General features: G+C 39.2%; 1 protein-coding gene across 1 annotated transcript in view; it reads right to left on the reverse strand.

Moving 5' to 3' along the window:
• Positions 1-3,385: 3,385 nt before the first annotated feature.
• Positions 3,386-19,132, reverse strand: part of ddx54 (DEAD (Asp-Glu-Ala-Asp) box polypeptide 54) — a 44,872-nt gene continuing 29,125 nt past the window's right edge. The window contains exons 17-20 of the mRNA XM_041202760.1: positions 16,218-16,331; positions 15,298-15,399; positions 9,003-9,100; positions 3,386-6,314 (exon numbers count right to left, since the gene is read on the reverse strand). Of these exons, the coding sequence (XP_041058694.1) occupies positions 6,082-6,314; positions 9,003-9,100; positions 15,298-15,399; positions 16,218-16,331 (547 nt within the window). The 3' untranslated portion in view covers positions 3,386-6,081. The remainder of the gene's footprint in view (positions 6,315-9,002; positions 9,101-15,297; positions 15,400-16,217; positions 16,332-19,132) is intronic.

The raw sequence follows: 19,132 nt of genomic DNA on the forward strand, positions 1-19,132 counted from the left end.
GATATCTGCTGTCTGCCCGCTAACCTGTCAATGGCCAATTGAGGCCGTTGACAGGCTAGTTAAGATAATTAAAGATCTGCCCGTCCAAGCTTAAGGCTGGCGGGCAGGCCAGGAGCCCCAGCAGGCTCCAGATTATTCATGAAATTTCATCCACTGGCGGGATGAAGTTTCATGCCCGTTTTTTGAAAATGTAATAAATTTTAAATGTTTATTATTAACATGTTCCATCTCGTGTGACATTGTCACATGAGGGGGGGCGTGTTAATAATTTTAATATTTTTCTATTTTTAGACTTTACTTACCTCTCACGAATCTCCCTGAGACAGGGCTTTGCCTCAGGGAGCAGTGTGTTCTTTCACGCGCATGGGCAAAAGGGCACACTTTGACAGATGGGGAATCCCTCCACCCCCGCCCCCCCTACGTATGCGCTTCCTGTCGGGAAGGCTGCTGGGTGGGCCTTAATTGGCCAGCCCACTCAAAATGGTGGCAGGCCCCGTTTCGGTGGTGGGGGTCAGCTGTCTGCCCACCGTCGAGCCAGTGGGGCCTGCACGCCATTTGAGGGCAAAATTCTGCCCATTGAATTTATTCAAGGCAGAATTAGACAGATTTTTGATAGACGAGCTGGGGGGTCGGGGGGAAAGATGGCAAAGTGGAGTTGAGACTATTCCAGATCAACCATGATCTTATTGAATGACACAGCAAGCTCCAAAGGCTTAATGGCTTAATCCTGCTCCTAAGTCGTATGTTGTTATGTAACATGGGCAAGGAAAAACTTATTAGATCTAGAAATTAGGGATCTGACCCAGGTGCCTTGAATCGCACCAAGAATATGGCCCATTTGCTATTGTGCAGTATTCTATATAAACCATTGAGGCTTCATTTCCCATGAGTTTGCCTCAAAGTAGAAAATATTGGCCTAGTTTTGTAAGTGAGAGTCATACATGTCTTGTAAAGAGAAGACTTTTGCATTAGTGTGGCTTAGCTAAAAGTGATTTTTATGATTTCATCTTTCTTACTCACAAAGTAAGCAGTAAGTAACTAACTGGTTGGACACAGGTTAACATAGGCTGCAAAAAGTAGTAATTCTGATTCACGCTCAATTCAGCACAAGGAAATGGTGATTGGGGAAACTATCTAACAACCATAGTACAGGACAGCAAAACAGTTCAGTTCACCTAACCTGCTTTTGCATAGTCCTCTTCAAAGCGTGTTACACATTCTTGATACAAAAACAGAAAATGCTGGAAATACTCAGCAGATCAGTCAGCATCTGTAGAGAGAGAAAAATAAAGTTAATCTTTCAGATCAATGACCTTAAATTAGAATTCAAAAATTCTCGTGTTCTGATGAAAGGTCATCAGCCTGAAATGTTAACACTTTATCCCTCTACACGGATGCTACCAGACCTGCTGAGTGTTTCCAGCATTTTATGTTTTTATTTCATGTTTCCAGTATTTGCAGTATTTTGCTTTTGTACAAATAAAAATTGTAAAGGAAATGCTTCAAATACTACATTTTGTATGCAATTGCTTCTTGTAGTAATTGCAATTTACTCAGAGTTTGAAAAGTGACGTTTATGTGGTATGATAACTATTTAAATAACAATCAGTGATGGAATTAGGGATTAACTAGGTTACCTAGTGAATCCATATTTGTATAACTGATTGATGTTGATCTATTCCAGGTATTCAGGTGTATAAATGTGAAATTTGTGAATTAAAAAGTTACCAAGTAGAACATCTGGATTTAGAAATTCAGTCATTTAAATTAGGGTCCTGTTTCTCACAGGATCTGTTCCCAATTTCTGAACACCCCAGTGCTTCACTTGGCATATGGTGTACTCACATGACATGACATGGTGCTAACAGGTAGAAAGACCTTCATATTTATCTGAACGTGGAACGGGAGGGAACAAGAGTGCTTCCCTTAGCTCACACTAAAAATATACAGACTGCTGCCAGGTCTCCACCACCCCCAGCCCCACAACCAAAGGCACATGTCACTCTCAAGGCCTGATCTCTTCACCCACCTGGCATGCACTTATTCAAGGTGCAGTGGCACGATCTTGCTCCACCCACAGCACCAGCTTCATGTTAATGAGGTCCAAGGCCTATTATCAATGGCTACTGGGGCCTCTCCCATTTTGGCAGTTTGTACTTTGCACTCCCCATAAGCCCAAAAAGAGATGCTCTCAAATTTCTGTTCCTGATTTCATTTGTTTTCTAAATGGCCTGGATTTTGCACTAGTAATGATAGTGAAACTGTCAGTGTTCATTGTCATTACTCCTCTGAAAATGCCAGCAACTTCAGGAGTCCGCATGAGTAGTTAAAAGTAAAAATCCTGAAGTTGCTGTCAACGGTCCTATGCTCCTTCATTGGGTGTGCTGTTGAAGTTCTTGCAGCCTGCAATCAATTAGGAATCACTGCTCCAATGAGCTTATGAAACATTACTGTTAAAGTTATGTCTCGTTAATGAGGTGCAATTGGGATTTTTACTGCGTACTAAGTCATAACTACTGCTGAAGAGTTCTCAGACCCTGGAAAACTAATTGTTTAATGCCAATATTTTCCATTCTGATAAAACTTCTAATTTGTAATCTTTTTTAAACATTTGATGTATATGTCCCAACCTTTATTTTACTTATAAAAAGTAAAGGATAATCAGTACATTTTACTTCCTGGTTTGCAGTCTGAGAGAATTAATATGATTAGCTGTTTACCCTGTTTGATGAAAGCGCTGTTGCTGGAGACAGATTCAAATGAACATTAGGAACAGTAAAATCCATGCCAGGAGATCACTACACCTTTATGAACGGCTTCCCTCAACGTCAGCGGTGAGTACTGTCGCTTCATCGCTCATGGCAAAATCCAGGCCAATATATTACATAGTTTTTAAATTCATTTGTGCTATGTGAATTTGTAATGTAGCTCGATGTTTACTGGTAAATACAATTTGTACACCTGTTAAAATCCCAGTTAATTACTTTGTGAATACTGTATAGGGCATTAATAATTCTTAATGTCACACGAATATGATGGATGTGCATGCCAAAAGCATCATACAGACTGTCTACAAATTAAAAGTTTAAAAGTCAAAATTAAATTGTATATATTTAATAAAGAAAATATTTTCAGTACTGTAATTTAATTCCAAGTTAAAGTTACTAATTCTTTGGAAATAAGCTGAATCATTTAAGTAATTTTGACATTTTATTTCTATATATTAGTGCAAGTGATTTTTGTGCTCTGTTCTCTAGTAGTTTGCATGTATAACTGCAAAGTAATTCATGTCTGTGAAGCAGTTTGCGAAATTTTAAACACAATAAAGCACTAGTCTTTCTTTCCACGTCCCTCACCTTGAATCTGCACAAAAAAAAATCAAAGATGCATCTCAAAACTTACTTTATTGAAGATGGCATGTCACAATTGGCAGTTATTTAGCTCACTCTTCCTGTTCAGCTTAATGATCAGTGAAGATCTTAGTACACTCATTGTTCACTTTACCCGTACTAAATATCAATGGTACAGCTGAATTTCTTCAAGCCAATTTTTGAAGAATTCTTCAAGTGTGGATCTTGCTGGGTATTTATTGCCCTTCACCGAGGCTACCAATTAAGAGTCAATTACATTATTTGACTTTAGCCCCACTTCTGCAGACCATGTGAGGATGCCAGGTTTCCTTCCTTAAAAAGATTAGTGAAACAGTTGCGTTTTTCAATACCTTCATGATCAACTGATTAAAAAAACTGAATTCTATTTCATAAACTGCCATGGTGAGATTGGAATCATTAGTCCAGGCCTCTGGATTGAGTGTCCAGTAACTTGTGCACTACACAAATGTACCTATTCTTAGCCACATAAATCAAGACAAACAATTTGTTGCTAAAATTTCTAAACTTTTTAACCTATTTCTAAAAATCATGAAGGGAAAAGTCTTAAAGTATTAACAGGAGCTGCATGTTCATAAAATAGCTGATATAATTTGTCTCAAGAGTTGTCCTCTGTGCACTCAAAAAAGTTATTGTTTTAGCTGATTACTTGAAGTGGAGAGAGAGAAACCAAAGTTGCATTGCAAAGTACCCAGCTAACATTAAATTGTGCTACATTACCAGTACAGTGGTAAATATGTAACTTCACTCCTCCAATTCAGGCTTCTTGAGCTTCCCTAAAACTCTGGAGCTCCCTCCCTAAACCTATCTACATTTTTTTCTTCTAAGACACTCCTTAAAACATATATCTTGCATCAGGTTTTTGGTCATCTTCCCAATATACCCAAATTTTGGTTTATAAGGTTCCTGTGAAGTACCTGTGGATGCTACATAAATACAAGTCTGTTGTATATCTGGTTTTCACATTACTGGATAGAGAGATTAGGTGGGAAAAGACACCCGGATCCTAATTAATCTAAAGCATTACAATTAAGTAAAATCTACAGCATTATTCAAGTGCAAAACTGTCAGGATCAACTTAACTCTGAGTTAAGAAAGATTGTAAGTTTATGTTCCAATACATAACTCAAATAAAATTTAAGCTGACTTCAGTGCAACATTGCTGGAAGATGCCAGTGTTTTGTTGAGATGTTAAACAAAGACCCTGTCTAGTTGGTCAGGTAGATGTAAAAGATCTTACAGCATAATTTGTCAGGCAGTCAACATTTCCTTCCCCAACCACCAAATTAACTTGTCATTCATCATATTTACTTGTTTCAGTTGGCTGCTGTATTTGCCTATGCAATAGTGACAACGCTTCAAAAGCGTAATTACATGAAGAACTTTAAGATCCGCTGAGGATGCAATAAATGGTCATATAAATACAAGAGCTCCCCATAAAGAACTTCTGATCTTTTGCCAGAACCCTATCTTTAAACTGAAGTACCTCATCACTACAGGCTACAATGGTTCACGTAAACTCATTTTATATCTGTAACAATGAGAATCTGCTAAATATAAAATACAGAGCAGTACTTCCAGGAGTTTGCTCATGTTTGGTAACTATTGACAAGAGATTTAAAACTAAGTCCAACGGATTTAAAAGAAAATCTTGATATTGCAATAGACTCTCTTTCCACCCACACCCTCAGTGCTTAAGATCACAAAAAAGACAACAAAGCAAATCTAGTTAAGAGATAACATTGAAGGTAGGGAATGAAAGTCAAATTGGTCTGTTTCACTATTTAGATCACCGAGTCTTTGGAAAATTAACATAACTCATAAAAGGGAAAAAAAGTCCTCTTGTTTAAATTTAGAGTTGATGGGCAGGCACATGCAAGTGTACTAGATTGAATGTCTAAACTTTTTGGATAGTAACTAATTTACTTATACCACATCAGTTAACTAGGCAGCCACATGTATTATTTCACTGATTATATAATTGGATACAGTTCATAGTAAAAGATTCCACCCACAGAAATTCTTCATTTTATACTGTTTTCCATTCTCTCCCTTCACTGTGCCAGGATAGTTCAATTTAATTACTGTTTTGTTCGGTTACAGAATTTTAGTAAAATATTTGTACAATACACAGCAGCAATTTATTTTTCAGGGTGTGGTTCATGACAGAATTTGGAATGCTTATTATCTGAATAATAGCATTTCAGTTTAACACTGATAAAATGGTTTAAAAATAAAATTCACCACTTTTACAATAGGCTGATATGGTACAGACAGAAAGTATACATTCTACAAATGGATTCAAAATACCAAATAAAGTACTGTGCTGAACTAGGTATACCATTTTATTAATAAACGTGCATAATTTCTTCAGTCTTGAGACTAAACTGTTTATCTGGAATATTTCAGTGATGGCACTGGTTTTCAGAATAGTATTCTACAAAACAAGTTTCATTATAAACACACAATCTTTTTGTTCCAGCTTATAATCTCATGAAAGTCAATATGTCCAACTGGTTTAAGGCATTGTTATCTCTTCTTTCCCCCAAATAAATTTCCATTCAATAACCTGCATAAGTAACAAGGAAGACAAAAACTAGCATCAGCTAACCTTAGCCTGCAGCACATCATTACTGTAAATGGCATTAAGATCACATAGTCCAGTTCTGTCGAGTCCTTCTGGCATTATGAATTACATTTTTTTCCGCATTTTCCCTTTGCCTCTACCAAAGGCCATGTTCTTCATTTCTCTTACACGTTGCCGATTCTTAAGCTTGAGTTTCTTCATTCCTCCCCGTTGTAGGAACTGAGATTTTTCTTTTCTCTTTCTATTTTTGAGGATTTCAGCTTTGGTCTTCAGCTCTGATCGCACTCCATGCTGTTGCCCTTGTTTTCTTGGGAAGGAACTAGAGTTTCCTCTTCCACCTGTAATTTTACACGTTGGTTCTTTATCATGGTACAAACAGAATGTTATATTACAGCAACAGGCAACTTGGCCAATCATGTTTGTGCTTGTATTTTTCTCCAGGGGCTACCTACTCAAATTCCACTCACCTACTTACTACCCATATCCTTCAATATAGTACTCCTCCTTTCAAACAGCTATTTAACTCTCTCTTCAATTTATGCAATCTCCTTCAGCAACAGTTATGGCAGAGAATTTCACTAAAGAATCATTTTCTCTTAATTTTTTGGGATTGTTTTAGATTGTTGCATCAGTCAGCAAAACAATAACATGAGAACACAAACTGAATCATTATTTCATCTTAACATAGCTCTTTAATACTTTGACAACTTCTACCAGGTCTCTCAGCTACTGTGGGGAAAAAAACTTCTTGCCTCTTTTCATATCTGTAACTTCTCATCCTTGATAGGATATGACCTCCTGCAACATTTCATAATAGTCATCATTACAATTTGGCGCTATTAGCAATTTTCAGTATTGATCCCCAAATGTTACATCCAATTCATTTCTGTATTTAGAAAGAACAATATGTACGCAAGAATTTCACCACACATCTAAGTGTAACAAATCTTTCCAGTCCAACTAACTTCCTTTTGCCTTGCAGCCATCCCTTGATTCACACAGCCACATTCTTAAAATTCTGTGCTATTTTCTTTACTGTAACCTCTTACATGGTAGCTTATCAAATGGTTTTTTGAAAATACATATTAACCATACCAAATGAATTTTCCTCCTCAAAAGAGATTGGTGCATTATAGACACACCTATTTTCAAATCAGTAAAACTAATTTTTGTTCCAGTTACAAGCTTCTGATTGAAAATTAAATCCAAGGGAAATGAATCCAGAACAGATGGTATAATTTTATGTCATATCACCATTTTAAGGATGGTCCTTGCTTCCCTGGAGGTCCTGTAATAAATGAAAATGTTGTTTTCTTTCTTGCAACATCCGTAATGCTGCATTCCTCAGTCCTCATGTATGAATTGCGCACCACTCATCATCATCCCCAGCTCTCCTCCTCTGCACATTCCATCTCACTCTAATCTACCTGCTGCAGTTTTTCTATTCAACCTCTATTCTGTTCTTCTGTCTGATCTTTTCTGTTGTGCTTTGCTCCAAACCCTTCCATGCTGTGTGCCCTTCCCTAGTTCAAAATGCAACATGATAAACATCACATCACCACCCCAGCCTATCCATGAGAAGTGCTATGGGAGATGAGCTTCTAATGATATTTACTAAACTAATATCCATCATGCATGACCCTGTGAAAATATAGCATGTTACTGCTGAAAGATGCAAACTTCATAAAAATACCTATACTATTATTTACCTAATTTTTAAAATATATACATAAGATGTACACAATTTTCAACTAGTCCTTTCCAAGCATTTTCTTAATTATTTCCATAGCTATAGGAATAGCAGAAAGTAAATTAAAGAGATTAAGTAGTCTATTTATCTGGTTAAAAGGTCTCTCTGATCATCCATTCCACCAAATATCTAATTGTCCCTCAAATTGTAATACTAAATGCTTCCACTGTTCTCTGGGCAGTCCATTCCACAATACATAGGGTTGCCAGTGCTCCAGGATTGGCCTGGAGTCTCCAGGAAAAGAAAATCAATCTTCAGGACATTGCTGTGTGCAAAAACATTTTTTTGTTGTTGTCATTTTCTTTGAACATTTCTCTTTACCAGTTATAAAAATATTGAAAATGTGGAAAAAAAGGGCAGTTTGGCTGATAGCCAAGCATCTTCCAATTGGATAATGGAACTTTTTGCTTTTCAATTGGCATAGGAAGGCAGTGTGTCACAGGATGGATGTGTTGGCTGACTAATGGCTGAAGCATGGAGGCAAGTCTGGTGATGAAACCTCCAGGACAACATTCAGGCTTGGGTTGATAAGTGGCAAGTAACATTCGTGCCAGGCAATGACCATCTCCAACAAGAGAGAATCCAACCATCTCCCCATGACATTCAATGGCATTACCATCACTGAACCCTTCCACTAGCAACATCCTGGGGGGTTACCAATGACCAGAAACTGCATCTTCTCAAGGGTAATTAAGGATGGGCAATAAATGCTGGCATAGCCGGCGATGTCCTCGCCCCGTGAAAGAAAAAAAAAATCCTTAATTACAGTTGGCAACCCTAACTACACGTTATGTAATTTGTGCACCTTCTTTCCTAAGTCGATGTCCCCATTTCTAGAATTTGTGACAGTCTTAAATGCAACCTTGATTTAGCATATTTATTTCCTTCAGATACCATTTGCAGTCAGATATTTTAAAAATCTTTTTCACAAGTGTGAAGCAGGATTATTATTCTCAAGGGCATATCAGTTATAACTGAAAAGAGTGCAAAGAAAATTAGATAAGCATACAATTTTACCAAAAAGAAATGTTGAACTGCTGAAATGGGAGCAGCAGTTTGAGCTGAAGCACTACCATAGATTTTCCTTCCTACTAATGGATTATAACAACATTTTGCAATAAAACAAACATTCAGCAGAACTGGTCTAATACCACATGGTTTACAAAACAAATGCATCCTAATTAAGTTTAGTAACATTTATGATTGGCAAAAGGTGTTTAGTTTTTAATCAATACTTTGACACAAAGATAATATATAAAAAATAAAGTAGCCTTACCTCGACCACCTTTTTTCCTATGATTCCGTCGCTCATTTTCAGTTTCATCATCAGATATTCTTTCATCAATCTTGTACTTCTTCTTCCATTCCTCATAGCTAAATATTACTAGTCATGGAAATGGGTATATTTTGGATTGTTATTTTTTACCATTTTAATCTCAAATCTTGAATATGTATTGGCTCAAAAAATGAGTGAAATTTTAAGTGTAAATCGCTTTCTGCAGTAAGATGGTCATGCTACTCAGTTGAATATAAATAATTTCTGAAGTGCTCAGACAACATTCGATTGAATTCAAGATTATAGAAAAGTTCTTATGCCATGAGTTACAGCACTTGTAAGATTTCTACATTTTCTCCCTCAACTGCCTATTAAAAGTTACCAGATTGCTTTTCTACATCATTATAATAGTCATATCTGATTATCAAAGGGCACAAAGACATTTAATTAGTGACCAAGACATTTATTCATTTGAGCCATAGAAAGACACAGGCAGAGGCCATTCAGCTCACCATGCTTGTGTCTACTCTTTGGTACAGCTATCCAATTAATTCCATTCCCCTATTCTTTCCTCATGAGCCCAAGTAATTTCTTTCCCTTCAATAACTTACACAATTCATCTTTGGAATGTTACTGTTGACTCTGCTTTCACCAACCTTTCAGGCAGTGCAAGCTAGATCACAATAACTTGCTTTGTGAAAACATCTTTCCTCATGTTACTTCTGGTTCTTTTATTAATCACGTTAAATTTGTGTCCCCTGATTACTGAACCTTCTGCTACTGGAAACAGTTTCTCCTTCCTTACTCTATCAAAACACTTCAAAATTTTGAACACCCGATCAAATCTCCTTAATTCCAAATCTCTGCTCTGAGGAGTACAACCCCAGCTTCCCCAGTCTCTCAACAGAATGGAATTCTCTTTCTGTCCTAGTGCAATTCCAGTAATCACTCCTGCACCCTCTCTAAGATCTTGGCATTCTTTCTAAATTATGACACCCAGGATTGAACACAATATTCCAGCTGAGGCTCAACCAGTGCTTTGCAAAGAGTTAGCATAACTTCTTTGTTTTTGTATTCTATTCTTCTATTAACAAAACCCAGAATCCTAAATGCTTTCCTAACAACCTCTGAAATTATCCTGCCACCCTCAAAGATTTGTGTATATATCTCCCAGGTCTCCTTTTGAATTTGCTTAAATCTAGAATTTCTGTCCACAACAAGTTACATTTAGGTTAGTTTCAGTCTCCTCGACTCCAAAGCCTTAAATCGTCATGGACTGATGCCATTATTATTGGTTCAGATGTGTCCATCTGAATGATGTTCCAATGGTCATGATTCTTAACAACAGCTAACGTGAAGATAATTCCCTCACATTGCAAATTTTAAATCTAAGCTTAATTCTTTAGAGAAAAAAAGGGAATATGAAGCATGATCAGTAGTTTCTCATATTTTAGGAATAGTGGGAGGGGAAGGAAAGAGCTAAGGACATCTGCCTTCATTACAACTGCAGATCATTAACCTATTTTTTTGACTTAGGAATTGCACAAGGTATCAAGAAGAGAGAATATATACCAAAGTTTAAGGAAACTGAGAATGCCTTGCTTGAAGGCCAGGTATCACCAAATCATGATGACTGATAGGGAGATCTATCAGTTTATCTTAATTCCTCCATTCAAAAATATACTGATAAGCCTCTCCACATTACAACATCTAATTGGTTCCAAAATAATTCCAGGGCTTTTGTCTCCCCTATGTAATTTGGAAACCAATTCCATGTATTGATCATTGTTTGTAAAGAAAAACTTATTGATATCAGTAAGTTTGCCAATCACTTATGAGACCATTTCCCCATGTCCTATTCTTAGTTCTAGTTGTAGTCCTATACTTTCACTTTAGTTGAAAGTAATTTTCACATGCATCTTTTGTATATTTTTTCTACACTTTTATAATATCACCTCTGATTTTAAAGTCAAGAAGTCCAAGTTTCTCTTGTCTTTTTTAATTAATCTTTGACACAGGGATCAGCCTTGTGACTCTTTAAGCACAGACAATGCTTGAAAGTCTCTTTTGTATCTAGTTGAACAAATGGGCACCAGTACTCAAGCTGTGGTTTTGTGTTGGAACAGGAGTATGCTACTCAGCCCTTTCAGCCTGTTCCACTAATTAGATCATGGGTGATCTGTATTCTTACTCCATGTACCTGCCTGTATGCCATATATCGATCTCAAGTCATGCATATTTTAACTGACCCAGCATTCAACACCTTTTGGGTATCAAGTTCCGGGTTTCTATTCCCCTTTGTAAGAGGAGGTGGTCGTGTAGTTATAATGTCACTGCACCAGCAATTCAGAGGCCCAGGTTAATGCTCTAGGGAACATGGACTCAACTACCACGGCAGCTGGTGGAATTTGAATTCAATTAATAAATCTGGAATTAAAAAATTTAATCTCAATAATGGTGACCATGAAAACCCATCTGGTTCATTAATGTCCCTTAGGAAAGGAAATCTGTAGTCCTTACCTTATCTGGCCTGCATGTGACTTCAGACCCACAGCAATGTGGTTTACTCTTAATGCCCTCTGAAATGGCCTAGTAAGCCACTGAGTTATATCAAACTGCTACAGTAAATTCAAAAAGGGATGAAACTGGACAGACCACCCAGCAGCAACCTAGGCACCGGAAATGACAAAGGCATACCCAGCTCCATTGACCGTGTAAAGTCCTCCTTACTAACATCGGGGGGGTGGGGCTTGTGCCAAAATTGGAAGAGCTATCCTACACTAGTAAAGCAACAGTCCAATAAAGCCATACTCACACAGTCATACCTTACAGACAATGTCCCAGACACCATCATCGTCTCCTGGTCCACCAGCAGGACAGACACACCAGAGGTGGCGGCATAGTGGTATAAAGTCAGGAGAGAGTTGCCCTGGAAGTCCTGAACATTGACTCCAGACCCCATGAAGTCCCATGGCACTAGTTCAAACATGGGAAAGGAAACCTCCTGTTGATTATCTTCTACTGCCCTCCTCAGCTGATGAAATAGTACTCTCCATGTTAAACATAGAGCACTGAGGGTGGCAGGGGCACAGAATGTACTGTGAGTGGGGTCTTTAATAGCCATTACCAAGAGTGGCTTGATAGCACCACTACTAACTGAGCTGAACAAGTCTAGCCTCAGCTGGACATTGCTGCTGGACTGGCTCTGGGGCAGGTGGTGAGGGAACCAAAAAGGGAAAAACATACTTGACATCGTCCTAACCAATCTACCTGTCATAGATGCATCTCTCCTACAGCACTGACAGGAGTGACCACTGAACAGTCCTTGTGGAAACAAAGTCCCGTCTTCACATTAAGCATACCCTCCAGTGTGCTGTGTTGCACTTTCATCGTGCTAAACGGGATATATTTTTAACAGATCTAGCGACTCAAAACTGGGCATCCAATGAGGCGCAGTGGGCAGAATTGTGCTGCACAAACTGCAGCCTCATGGCCTGGTATATCCTCTACTCTGCCATTACCATTAAGCCGGGGATCAAAGCCGATTCAGTGAAGGTTGCAGGAGGGCATGCCAGGGGCAACACCAGGCACAGCTGAAAATGTGGTGTCAACCTGGTGAAGTTACAACATAGAATTACTTGCACACACAATAGTGTAAGCAGCATGTGATAAACAGATCTAAGCAATCCCACAACCAATGGATCAGACCCAAGCTCTGTAGTCCTGTCACTTTTTTAATATTTGTTCATGGGATGTGGGAGTTGCTGGCTAGGCCACCATTTATTGCCCATCCCAGAGTCAACCACATTGCTATGGGTCTAGAGTCACTCTAGGCCAGACCAGGTAAGGATGGCAGATTTCCTTCCCTAAAGGAAATTAGTGATCCACATGGGTCTTTACGACAATCAGCAAAAATTTTGTGGTTATCATCAGTTTTTTAATTCCAGATTTTTATTCCAGTCGTGAATGGTGGTAGACATTAAACTACTAATTAACTGGCTCCACAAATACCCTCATCCTCAATGATGGGGAAGCCCAAAAGATCAGTGCAAAAAGACAAGGCTGAAGCATTTGCATTTTGTTGGTATGTCAAAATCCTGGAACTCCCTCCCTAACAGCACTGTGGTGTTGTCCATCACATAGACTGTAGCAGTTCAAAAATGCTGCTCAGCACCACCTTCTCAAGGGCAATTAGGGATGGGCAATAAAAGTGCTGGCCTAGCCAGAGATGCACATGTTCCATTAAAGAATAAGAAAAACCTATTATCTGCCAGAAGTGTCAAGCGGATGATCCATCTTGGCCTCCCCGAGTTTCCCAGCATCACAGATGCCTGTCTTTTGCCAGTTCAATTTACACCATGTGATATCAAGCCATGGCCAAAGGCACTGGATAGTGCAAAGGCTATGGGCCCTGACAACATTCCGGCAATTGTACTGAAAACTTGTACTCCAGTGTAAGCCAAGCTGTTCCAGTACACTGCATCTATCCAGGAATGTGGGAAATTGCTATGTTCTGTCCACTAAAAGCAGGACAAATCCAACCCTGCCAATTACTGCCCCATCAGTCTACACTCAATCATCAGAAAAGTGATAAAAGGTGTCGTCGACAGTGCTATCAAGTGGCACTTACTAAGCAATAACCTACTCACTAAACTTCAGTCTGGGTTCCACCAGAGCCACTTGGCTCCTGACCTCATTACAGCTTTGGTCCAAACATGGACAAAAGGGCTGAACTCCAGACATGAGGTGAAAGTGACTGCCCTTGATATCAAGGCAGCGCTTGACCAAGTGTGGCACCAAGGAACCCAAGCAAAACTGGCATCAACAGGAATCAGAGGAAAATTCTCCACTGGCTGGAGTCACACTAAGCACAAAGGAAGATGGTGTAGTTGTTGGAGGTCAATCAACTCTGCCCCAGGACATCACGGCAGGAGTTCCTCAAGGTAGTGTCCTAGGCCCAACTATTTACAACTGCTTCATCAATGACCTTCTTTCCATTATAAGGTTAGAAGTGGCATAATGCTCAGCACCATCTGCAACTCTGCAGATACAGAAGCAGTCCGTGCCCACAAGCAGCAAGACTTTGACAACATTCAGGTTTGGGCTGATAAGTGGCAAGTAAAAGTCGCACCACACAAGTGTCAGGCAATGGCCATCCCCAACAAGAGAGAATCTAACCATCATCCCATGACATTCAATGGATTTACCATTACTGAATCCCCCATTATCAACACCCTGAGGGTTACCATTGACCAGAAACTGAACTGGACTAGTCATATGAGAGCAAGTTAGAGGCTGTTCTGCAGTGAGTAACTCATCTCCTGACTCCTCAAAGCCTGACCACCATCTACAAGGCATGTCAGGAGTGTGATGGAACACTCTCCACTTGCCTGGATGAGCTCCAACAACACAAGAAGCTTGACACCATCCAAGACAAAGCAGCCTGCTTGTGTGGCATCCCATCCACCATCTTCAACATTCACTCCCCCATCACTGAAGCACAGAGGAAGCAGTGTGTATCATCTGCAGCATTGCTGCAGTTCACCAAGGCTTCTTTGACAGCACCTTCCATACCCTGTGCCCTCTACTACCTAGGACATGGGCAGCAAATGCATGGGAACACCACCATTTGGAAGTTCCCCTCAAAGCCACGCATCATCCTAACTTGGAACTATATCATCATTCCTTTACTGTCGCTGGATTAAAATCCTGGAGCTCTCTTCCAAACAGCACTGTGAGTATACCAACTATATGGACTACAGCAGAAGCTCATAAGAATAAATAAGTTTAAAAAAAAAAGTGGTTCCTGAATTCACTCCTAAATGCTTGACCTTGCTCTAATCTTAAACACATCCCCTTGTCTGGACTTCTCACCAGAAAAAAATAGTTACTCGGTGTCTATTCTAATGAATTTCTTTATTATTTTACATACCTAGATTAATCACCCCCTAACTTTTTGAACTCATGGAAATACAAGCCAAGTACTTGCAAACTGTCCTCAATTTAACCATTTTAACCCTGGTATAATTCTGGTGAATTTGCACTATCCTCTTTCTAAGGCCAATATCTTTTTTTCCTGAGGTTTGGTGTCCTGAACCAAATATAATAGTTCAATTGGATTCTGACCAAAGTTCTGGGTAACTAATTCCTGATCAGAACACTACACAGCTGCATTTCTCTTAAATGAGGATCTCAATACAATGCACAACAAAATTTGATCCATTTCAGATTTAGGTTAAAACAAGATCCAACAAAACGTAATAGTGAGTGAAATGAATCCCAATAAAAAGGATACATGTTTTTCTTGTATGAAGCACCGATGTATCTTCCACTTTCAGTCTTTATTTTCTTATTTTCCTTGCCAGTGTCCCTGACAAATCGCTTTTTTTTACGATCCCTGCATAAAATTTTTTTAAAAGTGAAAATAGTTTTCATTCAGCACATCCTTTTTTAAGAACGCATTAGGAGCTCTAACTCCTAGTGCTAATTGAGGGATAGTTGTCTATACCATTAATTAAAAATTAAAGAAATCAATTCAAAATGGGACTAAAGGTTTGTATTCACAACCCCTCCCCTATACATAATTAACATTCTCTTTTTCCTACTGGCAGATAACATATAAAAAAATACATACACACATTTGTGTGGATAAGAATACTTGGAGAATGGAAGGCAGATAATATACAAAACAAGCCCAAGAAGTTGTGAAAGCTTTCAAAATACAAGTAAATAGAAGCAAATGAGCAATTATAATAGGTGATTTATCCAAAATATGGATGGAACTTTCCAGGCCCTGCATGCCATTGACATGACCTCAAATGCAACAGACAACTTACCAGAAAATTATGGGCGTTTTTGCATGACATTTTTCATCCATTCACAAAAATGGGAAGAACACTGATGAGAACACTTGTGACCGTCTGGTAAGCCACCCACCATGCGCAAGCCCCCAACAGTAGTGCAGGACTTCAGAAGGTTTTGGCCTATACCTCAGATTAATTTGCAATTATCATTTTTGTACATTGTTCACTTATATTATGACAAGCATGTTCCATTTGTAGAAACCTTTGGCAGTTGGGTAAAATAAGATTCTACTCACATTATACGCAATTATATTCCATCCATTAAAGGTCTATTTTGAAAATGCCCAGTAGTAGGCATCAATTGAACCCGCTAGAAGTTATGGCATGAAAGCACTTTACAAATAATACTTACCACTTCAGCATTTGTTTCTTCTTTTGCATGTCTTCTGTTTCATCACCCATCAAGTCTAAAACAGCTCCAGATGCCTGCTGTTCAAAGGTGGTACCTTCCCCACTTAAACTTAATCTAGGTTAAGTGAAATAAAAGCATGGGTTTAAAAAAGTCCTGCATAAATTCAGTGAATTATACAACTAAAAACATTGTTTTGAGGAGCAGAGTAATTAAAAGGGACATTGCTACCGTGAATTCCATTTCAGATAAACAGCTATTACACACATAATTTCAGGTTTAACTATTACACAGGATGATTTAATTATAGACACCACTGTATCCTTGCACTATCTGAAATATTGGATTTGAACATAGAGCCACACAAACAAGCAATTTGGCCCAATTGGCCTATGCCATCATTTATACTCCACATGAGCCACTTCTCATCCTATTTCTTCTAATTCTATCAGCCTACACTTTTCTTTTTCATGTGCTTGTCTTCAAATGTATCTATGTTACTTGTTTCAATTACTCCTTGAGATAGCATATTCCGCAATCTTACCACTCTTTGGGTAAAGAAGTTTCTCCTGAATTCCTTATTGGATCTATAAGTGATCATCTTATATTTATAACCTCTGGTTTTGGAGTCCCTAACAAATGGAAACATTTTCTTTATATATAACCTGTCAAATTCTTTCCTTTTCATCAAGAACTTTATTGGGACACTCCAGCCTCATCAGTGGGAGAAGAGCGAAGACCTGATTGGAAGCAGCAGCAGCAGCAGACCAGGGGCATGTTCGTGTGTGAAAAAGACGGGAAAAAAAGCATCCTGTGACATCATTTGTTTCCCTTCCTCCAAAGTTAAGGAACTTGGAAATTTAAAAAATCCTTTTTTTTAGATAATAAGGGTTAAGTAAAACATTTCAGTTAACTTCCCTATATTTAAGTGACATTAGCAGAAGGGAAGTTGATGAGTCTCTCTTTCTTAAGTAGTAAGTTTTATTATCTAATAGAGAGTGGAATGCCAGGGCTGCTCTGGCCTCTTGAGTGCACATCCTGTGCCATGTGGGAACTCCAGGGCACTTTGTGTGTCCTGGATAATCATATGTGCAGGAAGTGTCATCAACTACAGCAGTTTAAGCTTTGGGTTTCGGAGCTTGAGCAACAGCTGACAACCTTACGGATACACTGCAGTGATGAGAGCTTCATGGATAGCATGATGTGGTCACTCCTCAGTGTAGGAGTTTGCAGGAAAAGGAGGAATGGGTGACCACCAGGCAGTCAAGAAGAAACAAGCAGGTAGTGCAGGAATCCCATGAGCACATCTCACTCTTCAACTAGTAGTCAGTTCTGAATTGATGAAAGTGATGGTTCCTCTGGCAAGTGTAGCCAGAGCCAATTCCACGGCACCCCAGGTGGCTCAGCCATACAGGGGGGCACAAAGACGACTAGAAGAGCAATAGTAATAGGAGATTCAATACTTAGGGGAACAGACATATGTTTCTGTGACTGCAGAGTTGAATTCAGGATGGTATGTTGCCTCCCTGGTGCCAGAGTCAAGAATGTCACTGAACAGCAGCAGAACGCCTCAAGGAGGGACAGTGAACATCCAGCAGTTGGGACATATCGGTACCAACAGCACAGGTAGAAAGAGGGATGTGGTCTTGCAGTCACTATTTAGGGAGCTAGGTAGGAAGTTAGCGAGCAGGACATCAAAGGTAGTAATCACTGGATTACTCCCAGTGCCAGGCACAACTGAGTGTAGAAATAGGAGGATAAAACAGATGTATGTGTGGCTAGAAAAATGGTGGGAGTGTTTTAGATTCCTGGGATATTGGAACCAGTCATTGGGGAGATGGGATCTGTACAGGTTAGATGGGTTGTATTAAACAGAGTTGGGACCAATTTCTTTGTGAGGTGATTTGCTAGTATTATTGGGGAGGTTTTAAACTAACTTGGTGGGGTGTGGGAACCAAGAGACAATACTAGAGAAGAATACCAAGGTATGCAGAATACTGGGAGAAACAGACAGCACGAGAATAGCAAACAGTAAGGTATTAAGTGGGTTCAGCGTATATATGAATGTGCGGTGTGGTAGATAAGATGGGTGAGTCACAGCCGCAAAGAGCCACATGGAAATATGATGTGATGATTACGGAGACCTGTCTCAAAGAAGGGTAGGACTGGGTATTAAATATTTCTGGTTAAAAGATGTTCAGGAAAGATAGTAAAGGAAGGAAAGAGGGAAGGGTGGCAGTATTGGGTAAAGAAAACATTGCAGTGCTGGAGAGGGAGGACTCCCAGAGGGGCCAAGGGCAGTATCTATTTGGATAGCGTGACATAACAAAAAAGGTGCAAATACACTGCTCGGTGCAATCTATATTCCACAACTAGTGGGAAAAATATAGAGGAACAAATCTGCAAGAAAATTACAGTGAGTTGCGAGAATTATAGAGTAATTATAATGGGGGACTTGAATTGTCCAAATATAGACTGGGATAGTAGTGTAAAGGGCAGAGTGGGGCAAGAGTCACCCTTGTGTGTTCAGGAGAATTTTCTACAGCAGTATATAGCTAGACCAGCATTTGATGCGCATTCCTAATTAACCTCGAGAAGATGGCATAGTCCATGTGATGTGGGCACATCCACAATGCTATTAGGAAGGGAGTTCCAGGATTTTGATCCAGTGACAGTGAAGGAATGGCGATATCATTCCAAGTCAGAATGGTGTGTGACTTGGAGGAAAACTTGCCTGCCCTTGTCCTTTGAGGTAGTAGTTTTCCAGTCCAATGAGAAAGGAGGCATTGCTAGGCCTGCTTCTTGGGAATGAGGTGGGCCTAATAGATCAATTATCAGTAGGGAAATATTTAGGGGTCAGCGGTCATTGCATCATAAAGTTTAGGTTGGCTATAGAAAAGAACAATGAACAATCCAGA

Source organism: Carcharodon carcharias, chromosome 13 (genome assembly GCF_017639515.1).
Source record: "Carcharodon carcharias isolate sCarCar2 chromosome 13, sCarCar2.pri, whole genome shotgun sequence".
NCBI lineage: Eukaryota > Metazoa > Chordata > Chondrichthyes > Lamniformes > Lamnidae > Carcharodon > Carcharodon carcharias.